The sequence below is a fragment of the Trachypithecus francoisi genome, unplaced genomic scaffold (assembly GCF_009764315.1).
Source record: "Trachypithecus francoisi isolate TF-2019V2 unplaced genomic scaffold, Tfra_2.0 Lachesis_group13, whole genome shotgun sequence".
NCBI classification, from domain to species: Eukaryota; Metazoa; Chordata; class Mammalia; order Primates; family Cercopithecidae; genus Trachypithecus; species Trachypithecus francoisi.
The window spans coordinates 70,145,324-70,157,491 of NW_022681458.1; the positions used below are offsets into that span (position 1 = coordinate 70,145,324).

Genomic DNA, 12,168 nt, shown 5'->3' on the forward strand with positions numbered 1-12,168 from the left:
GCAGCCCCGCCACTTCCTCCTCCCCTTCACAAAGGGCGTCGGAAGAGCCTGGCGCATCTGATCTTTCACCAGCACCAATTGAAAAATGGGTGCTTGTCACAACACAGATCACTGCCTTCCGGGCTCTGCTCCCCACCGTGCGCCTGAAAGGGCCCCCCAAAGGTGGAGGGCCAGCTCCCGCGGGCAGGAGCGCTGGAAGGAGAGTGCGGGAGAAGCAGGAATAGCGTTTGGCAGCCCGTTTGGGCCCGCAGCTCTCTGGGACTGCCTCGGCTCGGCTGCGGGATCTGGGGTTGGGGTTGAGTTTGGGCTGGGACGCAGGGCCACGAGAAGGGAACTAATCTGGTTCTAGTCCCTTGGAGCCCGTGTTCCTCTGGAAGGAACTAATCTGAGCAAATGCTTCCCTAGAGGTGCTCCCATAAGGGTCTGGCCTTGGGACTTTCGGACTGGGATGAGGTGGGAGTGGTGTGCTTGACTTTGGTCAGATTTTGGGGTTCCAAAGAGTCAGCCACCCTTTCCTTACCACCTCCATTCCTGTGAGGTGCAGAGAAAGACCCCGAATCATTAGACAGGAACCTGCCTTTCTCACTGTGGAGCTCCCAGGGTGGCTCCCTGGGACTGTGCCCTGTCCCCTGGAGCGCACTGATTGATAGAGGGGCAGTCTGACAGACGCGTCTTTCCGGCCCCTGCCTGGCGTCTGGCTGCGTCTTTTCCGCGATGGAATCCAGCGCCTCCGGGCATGCAAAAGCCGGGAGGCCAGATCCCGAGAAAGACTAGAGGCAAAGCAGTGTCTCTGCTTCCAGGCCTCTCAGCCTCCCAACCTCCCGGCCTCCCAAGAGCTGGCTGGGTGTGGAAAAAACTGAAATCGTCCTGGCCGGCTGACTTTGAACTCTGACTTCATCTCCTCTCAGCTGGTCTTCAACATCCTTTTGGTTCCTGAGCGTCAGCTCTGCCCTGATGCACCTGTTCCTGAGCCCCCTTCCCGGGGAACCCTCGCCAGGGATTCTCTCCTTACCCCTCCAATTCAGGTAGGAATTAACACACCTTGGGGGTCCAGGGAGCAAGGCAAAAAGAAAAGGTCCAGTGGGGCACCCCACAGGCCTCTGACGATATCCTGGTGTTTCTGGAGTACAGGGTCCCCATTCTATCACCGATAAGTTGATAAGTCGCTGACCCTGTATGAACTATCTCCAGAGGTGGGAACCTGGCCTGGCCCCCTGGCATACCCTCACACAGCACAAGAGAGAGCAGTTCTTTCAAGAAATCATAATTTTACTGTCTCAAAGAAACTTTATAACTTATTTACAAAGTTTTTTTTCCCCCAAGATACAAAGCAATAAGTTAACATTCTCAATATAAAACTAAACTTTGACATAGAGAACACAAAACACAGTTGATTTCAATTGATCACATTTTCCAAATTTCACAGGTAAAATGTCAAGATTCTCATTTCACAAAGCATGGGGTTTTACAGCCACACACAACAGAACGCAAAAAGGCTAAGCTTGTGCAACATGTTTACAGAACAATAATAATAATAATAATAACAATAATATGTACAGTAATTGGAGCCTGCACTGAACATTGTGCGTTCAGGGTAGTGACTGGCATTACTCTGTGGTTGAGCCTCTAGGGATTGTTGTAAAGCTGATTTTGTCTTATTGTAAAGCCCACTGGAATTAGGGTGCTTGTTCTCGCCTGTTTTCTCTCTACTCCCCATTTGTCCTGGCTCCCTCTTTCTACCCAAGGAGGAAATCAGTGTTTTCCATCTTGTCCAGGCGAAGCAACCAAGAGTTCCTCCCCAGATGAGAAAATCGTGTTGACTTCATTTATCTTTCTTTTCTTTTAAAAAGTATTTATTAAATAATGTCGGACATGTAAAAAATGCAAATCGTTCGGCTCCAAACTCTCCATACCAGAGAAGTACAAAAGTTACTGTATAAATTAAAAATCACCACGTCCTCCTTATTCGTTTCTCCCCGTGCGTTTAAAGTAAACAGTGCGTTTGAACAGTGAGTTCCTTGCGCCCAGCAGAACCTCGAATTGGTAAACAGCCTCAGGCGAAGTCCATTTCTCAATAAATAAAACCCCCTCCCTTCAATGCCCCCAGATTCCCACACCAGCTACACAGATGGTCAGGCAGTGTCCCAGGATCCGGAGACGGTCAGCTGGGCAGGACCCGGGTCTCTCAGACCTGGTGGCTTTTCGCAGAGGCCGCAGAATGAGGACAGCGGACGGATGAGGACCTTGACTTGATCAGCGCACAGAGCAAAAGGAGACAGGAGACTGACAGGACAGAAAAGAGCTTTTGCTTTTTCTACATTTTGTTTTTGTTTTGTTTTTTTCCTGATAGTCCCACAAAGCTGAAGGTCGGTGGGTCGGGTGAAGCGGGTTTATCTTGCTACTTGGCCTGTCTCAGGTGGCAGTGCCTTCCCTCCGAGGCCACTCTCTGCTGCTACTGCTCGGCCCAGGCCAGGGTTCAGGCCAGAGCGCGGGCGCCGGGAAGTTGCTGGGCCGGACCTCGCGGGGCTCTGAGGAGATGGAGCTCGTCCTGCCTCCACTGTTCCTTCTTCTTCCCTCTGGGTCCTTCTTTTCCGGACAGGGTGGATGGACCTGGAGGCGGGAGGGACCTGGGCCGGGGAGACAAGAAGGAGGCGGGCGGGCAACCTCACATAAGTTGGGGTTGCTGCATAGCTTCTTGGTGCGCTGAAGGGTACCACGATGTGTAGCTGGGGATATAGGAGCCCGCGTTTCCGCCTGAGCCCTTCCCGGATGAAGAGTTAGGGTTCCAGCCGGGCGGCACGGGTGGGGAGCCAGCAGACAGGGCCCGGCCGTTGGCCAACGCACTACCCTCTAGAGCCGCCCCACCCTGCTTCATCAGCTTCTTGAACTTGGATCGCTTGTTTTGGAACCAGATCTTGACCTGCAAGAGCGGACAACAACGTGACTCAGGCTGGGACCACTGAGCCTACCTAGGTCACAGGGAGGAAAAAAGGGACCGCAGAGCAGCAGAGATAGGACCTCCCAACCCTGCGCCAGCTGGCAGCTCCCCGCCAGAGAAGCAGAGACATCCCTCCTTTCTCCCTTCCCCCATAAGAGCCAAAGCCTCGAAGGCCTAACCGCCCGCCGCCGTCAGCCCATTGGGGCAGCTCCCAGAGAGCCAGGGAGGAGTTGTGGTGAGGGGTGAACTGGGATCCAGGCCTTAGCCTGCCAGGGGCTCAGTCCGACCGTGGCTGAAGATACAGCGGCAGATACAGCGCCTGCACAACACCGAGCCCGCAATTCTAATATCAACATCAATAAAAGAATCGAAAACCTAGGAAGGAGTGGAGGAAATTTATTTGCAACGCGACCCAACTTTTCTATGCGACATCCTTTCTGCCCTTGAGTTGGGACGGACTAAGGAGGCCTCAAGGTTTTGGTGAACTTTTCTTTGGATTCAAAACCATTCTTTTCTTTGGATTCAAAACCTACGGTCTGTTTGCTTTCTCCAGCTCTGCTCCAAATCCCGTACCGGACGTTGAAAGCCCGCGCCCGCAGCCGTCAGAACCCTCACGGGCTCCCCGGAGTCTTAGAGAAAGCCGGGAAGGAAGGTCCCGTTTCTCCTCTAAGATCTGGGACTTGAGAGGTGAGAGGGCGGAGGAAGGGTTCTCCCCCCACCCCCAACCTGTGAGAAGGAGGAGGAGGGAGGCCGAGGCTTAGACCCAGGCCCCAAGTGATTAGTCACACAATTTAAAGGCAAGGGAGGGATTAAGCCCCGAGTCTATTGTTCCAGTTGTTTAGGCACGTGTGACCTCAGAGTTCCCAAACAAAATGTCTAGGGAAATCCTTCCTGCGCCCTAATCAGATCGTCGGGGGACAGCGGGCCGGGCTGCAGGCAGCTCGGGATACCGAGAGCAGCGACAGAGCTAGGGCAGAGGATGAGGGAGGAAGGAGACACGCTGAGAGCCAGGGGTGAACACAAACACACACACACACAGTGACACCCCGACCGTGAGGCACAGCGAGCAAGAAATGAAGACCCGGGCGCAGGCCGGCCGCGGAAAGCCTGCGTGGCGGAACGGAGCGGCAGCGGCGAGGTACCTGAGTCTGTGTGAGTCCCAAAGAGGCCGCGAGCTCCGCCCTCTCCGGCAGAGCTAGGTACTGAGTTTGCTGGAACCTCCGGTTCAAAGCCTGCAACTGCAAACTCGAATAAATCGTCCTGGGTTTACGGATCTTTTTTCCCTTGCCATTGAAGCGCACTTCACCGCCTTCCACCACCGTGCTCTTCTCCGAGTCCGCCCCTGGAGGGACAGCAGAAGCAGGGCCCGTTGTTAATACGAGGGGCCGCCTTTAGTGCGAACAGCCAAGAGCCAGTGGCTACCGAAGGGTGGCGGAGGCAGGACCAGGGAGAGAACGTTCAAGAAACTCTGAAAGCCAGGGAAGGGTCCCCCAAAATCCGAGGGCCTGTCCCGGGCCGCTGCAGGCGGGATAGAGCCGTTCCCAGAAGCGCAGCCCCTGCCTTTGCAGGGAAAGTTTGCTATTTTTGCAGGCGGTAGTTGAGGTTTAATTACCCTTAATTGCATACATTGTTTATAGCACTACGCAATAAATAATTACCGAGACTAATACGTGCACATGTGGGTTTCTGTTTTCCAGCGGGGCATTGTGTGCTCTGCACACCGAGCCGCCCAGAGGCCCAGCCAGTGCCAGGAGACGCTCTGGGATTTATCCTTTGCTGGATAGTTGCAAATTGAGTGAATTTTTAAAAAAACTTATTTGCTGTGACAAGGATCTATAGATTGATATTCGAAACCTCCACTGCTCCCGCGCCCTCCCCACCCCCACTCCACCTCGCTCTCCTGTCTTCTCTTTCTCTCTCCCTCTCCTCTTCTTCCCCGCTCCTTCTTTCCCTCTCTCCCTTGTACCTCCTCCTCTCCCTCTCCCTGGCAAGCGCACGTACCTGGGTCCTCCAGGCGGCTCTGGGCGAGGCTGGCGCTGCCCGGGTAGGACTGCACCGAACTGATGTAGGGGCTGGAAGCGTGGCTGCTGACCGAGTTGACGTAGGGGTAGCCCAGCGGTCGGGAGAAGGACGAGGCTGAGCTGTAGGCGCCGTCGGGCTGCGAATGGCCCGCCGAGTGTAAACAGTGCATGGAGTAGTGCCCGTGGGACATGGGAGAAGGAGACATTTGCTGGTTGGGCGGCCCAAACTCCATAAACACCGCCTTGCCCGACACGGGGCTGTTGAGACTTTCTGGCATGGTGGTCATGGTCATCTCTTCTCGCGGGGTCTGGGTGTGGGACTTTCTCTCCTCTGCTTCCCTTTTGGGGGTCTCTATGTTTCTCAGGACAGGAAGGAACCCAATTTAAGCAGAACAGGGGTTTTCACTTTCCATTCATAAGAAAATGGAGTTTGTCTCTTTGAAAAGTCTAAGCATGATGCTGCTGAGCTCCCCAAACTCGGTTCAAAGCTTTGACTCAGCCAAGGTCATAAATATTCATGAGCTGGCGGAGCTGATTGGTCCGCTGTCTTGCATAATCACTGGGGATTGGTCTGAGGCGCTCGGGCTCCGCTGGACTAGAGCGGGCGAGGCGGCCCGGCCTCGGGAGAGACGCATCCACACTTCCCTGCCGGGGCTGCTCTGCAACAGAGCGCGCCGGGCAGGAAGCACAATGGGCTGCGGCGTCTGCGCCGGGACCGCTGCGGCCCGCGGCTCAGCGGCCTCCCGCCTCCCTCGCGCGCCCTCCTCCCCGGGAACCAACCAGCGGCTCGGCGCCGCCGCCCCCCTGCCACTGTCCCCACCCTTCAGCGGTCCCTAACGCCGGACACCCTGTACCGCTTCTCGTCGCTGCCACTCAGTCCGGCGCAGAGCTAGGGCTGCTCGGGAGGAGCCTGACCTCTGCCTCTGGAGCGCGGAGTCGCGCACTGGGGGGCGCCCGAGGCGGCCAACAGACAGAGGTCCTCCCGAGAGCCTTGTGCCTAGCGCGGCGCCCATTCGGCCGCGCCTCCCCGGCCGGGGTACGCTCTGCCACATCCCTGGAGTCGGGGCTTAGGGGCCCTCCCTGCGAACTCACTCACTCGGCCGCTGCGCCGCCGCCGCCGTCGCTCTCTGGGGCCCGCTCGCATTGCTCCAGGCCCAGCTGGCCACTCCAGCTCGAGGCTGCACGGTCTGATTAAAGCAGTGCGCGTGGAGAGCCAGGAACCCGCGCTTCTCCTCCCAAGAAAGGCGACTGCGCCGCCCCCTCCCCCAACACACACATCCTCTTTCCCTCCCAGCCTTCCTCCTCCTCCCCCTCCCTTCTCCACTCCCTTGCGCGGAGAGCCCGGGGCTCACTCGCCCCGAGAGCGCGGCTCAGCGTGGAGCCCAGGGGGCCTAGGGGCTCAGATCTGCTGAAGCCGCGGACGCCAGGTGGTCATTTTCCGGCCTCCTGAGGTCTAGCGAGACTTCCAGAGTTTAGGAGTCCCTGGGGGACACCGAAACCCGCAGCAAACCCAGGCCTGTAGTAGGATCCCCTATCTATGTGTAGACCTCTCGCGTTGCCACCTAGTGTCTTCCTCACCTCCAGTGGCCAAAGCGCGCGCCACCGGGCCTAGGGGGCAGGGCTAGTGGAAGCAAGAGCTGCAGCTGCTCCGTTTTCTGAGGTGCTAGGTACGAAAAAGTGCACAAAAGCCCCCAACCCATCGCCACTACTACCAATACGGCCACCCCCTCGCGGTGTGGCGCACACCACCCTGGCTGTAAGTGGATGTTGGTTCCCCAACCCGCCAGCCCCACGGTGAATCCCAATTTACTTTGTTAGGTAATTAGAAAGCGTTGATAATTATTTCTTTCATAATTTAGCGGTGTGACGGGAACGGGAAAATGATCTTGTGAAAGTTCACACGTGCAGATGTATTAGTTACTGATTCATTTGATTAAATGGTAGTCTCAAGTGCTCAGATCCGCAGCTGAAGGCGCCCCATTAGCATAACACTGATGTTTAATTTTCATACGCATAATTAGCCATATATTTAACACTAATAGCAACATGCAGCCTTTCAGCGTTAAACAGCTCGGGATTTGATCTGGCCTGAGCTGAACCTTCATCGCTGCACCTTCCCCTGTCTGGAGTGTGCAATGATCACAGGACAAACCTCTGTAATCAAGCGCATTTTGGCAGAGGGAACACCAATAAAAATGAACATTCAAAACAAATTACATCGGTGCTGTCGTTATAGATGTTAGTAGAGGGGGTTTCTCTTTTTTTTAACTTCTGTACCAGCTGCTGCTGCCCGCAGAATTCCTCTTCTTTGGTTTAAGGGCACAATGCTGGGGGCAGAAATATTTCAGGCAGCCGTGGTTGGAGCAAAGAGAAAAACAAAAGAAAAAAAAAAACCCAATAGGCCAAACCAATAACGGGTTTGCCAACGTTTAAAAGATTTTTTTTTCTTAGTCACCGAACCACACGGTGAGGCTTTGTAGCAACAGCCAGCTAATGATTCCGCCACCAGGCAACTCCTGGAGCCGCTGGGCTCTTTCTGATTTCTGTGTCGCACTTGTGGTTTTAATTGCTCCTTACTAGTGCCTGTTTTAGGGTGCGGAGTGCCATGCCGTGTGCCCAGCACAGTCGCTTGGATACTGCCCGGGCCCCGGGTCTCTTGCGCGTGCCCTGAGGGCCTTGCCCACGTAAGTGATCGCCGCGGCGGGCGCGGGGTCTGGGTTGGGACCGGGGAAAGTGGAATTGGTAATTCCGGGAGCTCAGGGCAAGGCTTGAGGAAACCCGACGGCCGGGCCGCCTAGGGACAGTGTATTCCAGAGACTTGCAAGGTGGGGGGAAGGGGAGAGACGGCCACACATCGCGACAGTCTCTTGGGTGCTCTGTATCCACAGCTGGAGAGGGATCAAAGACTTTTGCGGCAGCACAGGGGACCTGGTTGCCTTCTTGGAACAAAAGTCCGGCATGCGCCCCTCGGGATAGTGTTTCAGAGCCTTGTTTAATTTAGAAGCGGATTGTGTGTGAGCAAGAGATGGCTACACTCCGGAATTATTTCTTAGCCCAGAAAAACAGGTCTAGGGAGGAGCACTAAGCAGGGGCCCTCTCATGCTGAGCCGCTGGCAGTAGCTGGTTTCTCAACGTGGGATCTTAGCCGCACTTTGTGAGCCTGGAGTGGATCCCTCCCACCCTCTACTGCTAAGGTGACACCTGTTCTGAACGCCGGTTTGCTTAAATTGTTGCCTGCCCTCACTCTGAGAGAAAACAAAACCCTCCCATTTGTCCTGAGGGTGGCAGATTCCTCATGGAACCTACTGGAGTCACCTCAGAACCAGGAGGTCCTGGTGGTGTTAGCCACAGCCACTCTTGGCTGGAATCCCAGTGGCTCTGGGTGAGGCTTTGGGCCAGTTCAGCTGCAAGAGGGACAGGAAGGCGTGGACGAGGTATTTTTAAATCTACTTCCTAATCTCAACTTCAAAGCATGTTAAAAGGGAGTTCTTTAGGGAGCTGCTGAGTGTTGCTACACACATATACACACACATATATATACACACACACTTTAGGTTAGTCCCTTTAATAAATGGAATTATAAACTTGTCCCATAAATACCTCCACCTCAAAATAATTGCTGCACAAGCAGCGTGTTACCTCAGTGGTTGGTAAAGTCCTGTGGTCCTAATAAAAGTATCCTTGGGGAACCTCGGAGTTAACTGCTTTGCAGATAAGATACAATACTAATGTTTGCAATCTGATTGCCTTAGGAGAAAACTGAAGTCATTCTCCAGCAAACATCTCCCAAGGCCAGCTGAACCCGCTTGCTCTTTAGGGAATTCAGATCTTTGGGGGGTGGGGGGTGGGCGGTAGCGTCAGCCTGCGGGCCTCTGCTTGGCCAACTTCCGACCACATAAAAAGTTTTTCTATGGACCTTGTAAATCGTCAACCACTCCCTGGTCTTTTCCAGTTCTCAGACTCACTAGAAACAGAAACACCTCTATCCAAAAATCTACAACCCTGGACACAAGCCGAGTTGGAGGGGTTGGGGGACGACGGGAGAACCCTGTGTTAGGTAAAAGCTGGAACTCATCACTTTTCCGAGCCGGCTGGTCCTCAGTTTCCCGTATTATGAGTGTTACAAAGATGAGCTGGCTCTTAGTCCTGGCCGAGGACACCACCTGTCCTGGCAACTACAGTTGCCATTTCCTTGCCGCTTCCGAAAGCCCAAGCTATTTTTAAGGGATGTCAGCTTTGCAAAACCCGCTTCAATAGAAACCAGAGTTAGCACAACCAGTAACTGCTTGAAAACCCTCATTGGACTTGTTCCTAAAATCACAACCGGAGGCAGACGGCTTCCTTCGTGGACTGCCAGAGGCCCGGCCCCTCCCTACCCTTGAGCTCAGGTGCGGAACTGGTACTGGAGAGCAAGCGCAAGGGAAAGGAGGGTGCTCCCGGCAGGAATGGCCCTTGGCATACACAGCGTGGGCCCTTGGATTCCTGCTCCTGAAGCGGGATGGAGCTGCCGGCCGAACTGGAGTTCAACTCGCAAGCTTCAGTCCCGGCCAAGTAGGCCCTTGCTCTCAAATGCGCCGGTATCTCCTCTCTTTGGGACCCTCTCAGTTTCCAGAACAGCTGACCTTTGCGGCTCCTGGAGCGTGCGAGCGCAGGTCCCGATGCGAAGAGGGCCAGTGTGGGGAGGGGTCATTTTAGAGACCAGACCGCCCACTAACCGCTCACTGTACACAACTGGGCGAGTGGGGCCCAAGCTCGAATTCCTAGTGCAGCAAGTGGTCTAGCGTGCGTGCGTGTGGGATGGTTGGGGGGAGGGCCTCAAACTTCACCTCTGGGAAGGCCTTGGAGGACTGGATGTGGGCAGGGGAGGAAGAGCCGCAGTGGTCCAGGAAAGTCGCGTTCCTGGATTGACAGAAAACCGAAGAATGGCCAGGCCCAGAGTCCACTGCCAAGGACATGTTTATAATCAATGCCTCTGTTCACAGGCTAATCTTTCATCGCAAAGCCGCGATGGAGGGGAAAGATACGGAAGGGCTGGAGTTGGGGACTGGCTTCTGCGAGCATCCTTGGGGCCGGCCAATGTGGGATACACAAGAGGGAAAAACGGATTTTAAAAAGTCCCAGTCAACAGGTTGGGGTTTTTCGGCAGACGTGCAAAATTCAGACACAAAGATCATTGTAACTGCCAGAGAGGTAAGGACCTCAGACACAATGGATTTAAGAGGTTTTTTACTGGAACAGTCAGGACAAGGGAAAGAGAAAACCGTGCTTCTCTTGGAATCTCTCGTCTTCCAAACGAAGGGGTTTCCTCCAGTCCCCTCTAGATGCGTTGACCGCGCTGGGAAACCGAGTCCAGGGCCAGGATTTGTTTTTCCATAGCCGCGCGACCCCGGCAGGGCTTCAGATCCGAGTTCCCAGTTGCCCTCCAGTGCCCCCCGGGTTTTTCCAAGATACTATTAGGTGCACGTAGGTTACCGCATGACCGGTCATTCCCCTGTTTCTTCTAAAAGTTCTCCAGCCAGATTTCAGCAATTTATTTAAAAAGGCACCTGGTCACCGCGACCTTCGGGCGGCTCCTCAGGCCTCATGGGGCAGTTTGGTCAGGATCTGCGCGCCCCTCGACGTGATGAGAATCGTGTGCTCGAACTGGGCCGACCTGTAACACAGCACCCAGCCGTCAGAACGCGCACTCAAGCTCCGGCCCGGCGGCAAGAGCGCCGTCGGACCAATCTTCCCTTCCCATACAATTTAAAAGCAACGGCGCAGAAAGCACCTTTGATTGTCTAGGGAGACTACAGTCCATGCATCCTCCAGGACTTTAAATTCAGGGGATCCCTCCGTGATGATTGGCTCTGTAAGAGGAAAAATATTTACTGCAGTGACCTCATCAGATTCTTGTTAAACATTGTTTCGGGCTGATTATTAAAAAAGAGAAGTTTCTCCTCCCTCCCCTCAAGTGCTTCCCCCACAGGCTCATGTTGTCATCTTGCAAGGGTTGATAATTGATGTTGCTTACATAGTATACTACAAACTAAACAGTAGGAAGAGGAAACACTATGCCATTCAAAATGTATGAAGTTGCCTAGTTCGTAATTTTTTAGAGAAAGAAGGGCATTTTAATCAAGGCTTAATTAGGACCCCGTGGATAATAACCACCCAAACACCAGTCCCTCTTATAAATACGAATTTTTAAAAAAATATTTCAATTTTAAAACCATGCTCAAAATATTCATTCATCAGCAAATAACAAATTTCTTATTTCACTCTAATTGCTTCTCTATTAAGTCCCACAGTCAGAAATATGATGTCTTTACGGCCCTAGGTGACTGGAATTTGGTGGTGATACCAATCACAGGATCAGCCAGGAACAGGCCACCAGAGAGCACATGCCACTTGCTGACAGGGAGCAAGGGACATAATAGCGCCTAGTTACTGGGTGTTAATGAAAAAACAAAACAAAACAAAAAACCCAACACCACATTATGCTGGTAACAGGATTAGAGGTTGGATGGCTGCCTTCTCCTAAATGTGTTGGTAAGTATCTGATTTAGGAAGATGGGGCTTGAGGATATTATTTAATCAGATTTCCAGTGCATCTGAATTATTTCATTACGCTGATTGGCTTTATTAGTCCTTCACCGGACTGCCGGGCCTAGGCCAGTGGCAGCAACTTCCACCAGGAGCTATGCACTTGGAAGAGGAGTTCCATTTACCGATAGTGAATGCCATGCCCTCCTCCATGGGTAGATCATTGTCATTTGCTGTAAAACAAAAAACATTGGGGGGTGGGGGGGTGAGAATACGAAATGGGGAGGACAGAAAAAAACAGATTACAGGGGTCAGGCCCCTTGAAAAAACTTGGTCGTTTTATTTCTCTTCTTTTAGAGAAGAAAGGGTGGAGATTTCTGGAGTCCTGGATAGTGACCAGAAGTTAAACATGGGGCTACTTGGCCTGAGTCTTTGCATTATCTGTGCTCTGGCTCAAGACTCCCCTAGAAGAGTTTTCCAAGGCCTGGCAGGGGCACACTGTGTGTTTCAGACACATGTCAGGCTTCCTCTCCCCCTCTCTCTGTCCCCCAGGCTACTAGGTCTCCCAGCCTACTGGGTCCTGGGTCTTGCCTACACCCCTCCCTCAAAGAGAAAGAAGTACTGGGGAATGTTGCAAAGGAGGGCAGCCTCCTTTGGTGCAGGTTGTGGGGAGCAGGGGCCTGA

At 53.6% G+C, this 12,168-nt stretch overlaps 2 protein-coding genes and 1 long non-coding RNA gene across 4 annotated transcripts in view; 1 reads left to right on the plus strand and 2 right to left on the minus strand.

The window, feature by feature from the left end:
* LOC117094858 overlaps positions 1-2,596 on the plus strand; it is a 5,278-nt gene extending 2,682 nt beyond the window's left edge. The window contains exons 2-3 of the long non-coding RNA XR_004441708.1: positions 801-1,025; positions 2,108-2,596. This is a non-coding gene — a long non-coding RNA (uncharacterized LOC117094858). The remainder of the gene's footprint in view (positions 1-800; positions 1,026-2,107) is intronic.
* Positions 1,257-5,450, minus strand: DLX1 (distal-less homeobox 1). Of its 2 annotated transcripts, XM_033231126.1 has the most exons (3): positions 4,940-5,450; positions 4,081-4,280; positions 1,257-2,920 (listed from the first exon to the last, which is right to left on the minus strand). In XM_033231126.1, the coding sequence occupies exons 1-3, from the start codon at positions 5,250-5,252 to the stop codon at positions 2,666-2,668; spliced, it is 768 nt and encodes a 255-aa protein (XP_033087017.1). In that variant the 5' UTR covers positions 5,253-5,450; the 3' UTR covers positions 1,257-2,665. The 2 variants fall into 2 exon arrangements, with proteins under 2 accessions (XP_033087017.1, XP_033087018.1); XM_033231127.1 differs by lacking the exon at positions 4,081-4,280 and having other exon boundaries at positions 1,261-2,920; positions 4,940-5,417.
* A 3,058-nt stretch (positions 5,451-8,508) lies between these two features.
* Positions 8,509-12,168, minus strand: part of METAP1D (methionyl aminopeptidase type 1D, mitochondrial) — a 91,515-nt gene continuing 87,855 nt past the window's right edge. Inside the window, 3 exon segments of the mRNA XM_033231128.1 lie at positions 8,509-10,612; positions 10,730-10,808; positions 11,670-11,717. Coding sequence (XP_033087019.1) covers positions 10,534-10,612; positions 10,730-10,808; positions 11,670-11,717 — 206 coding nt within the window. The 3' untranslated portion in view covers positions 8,509-10,533.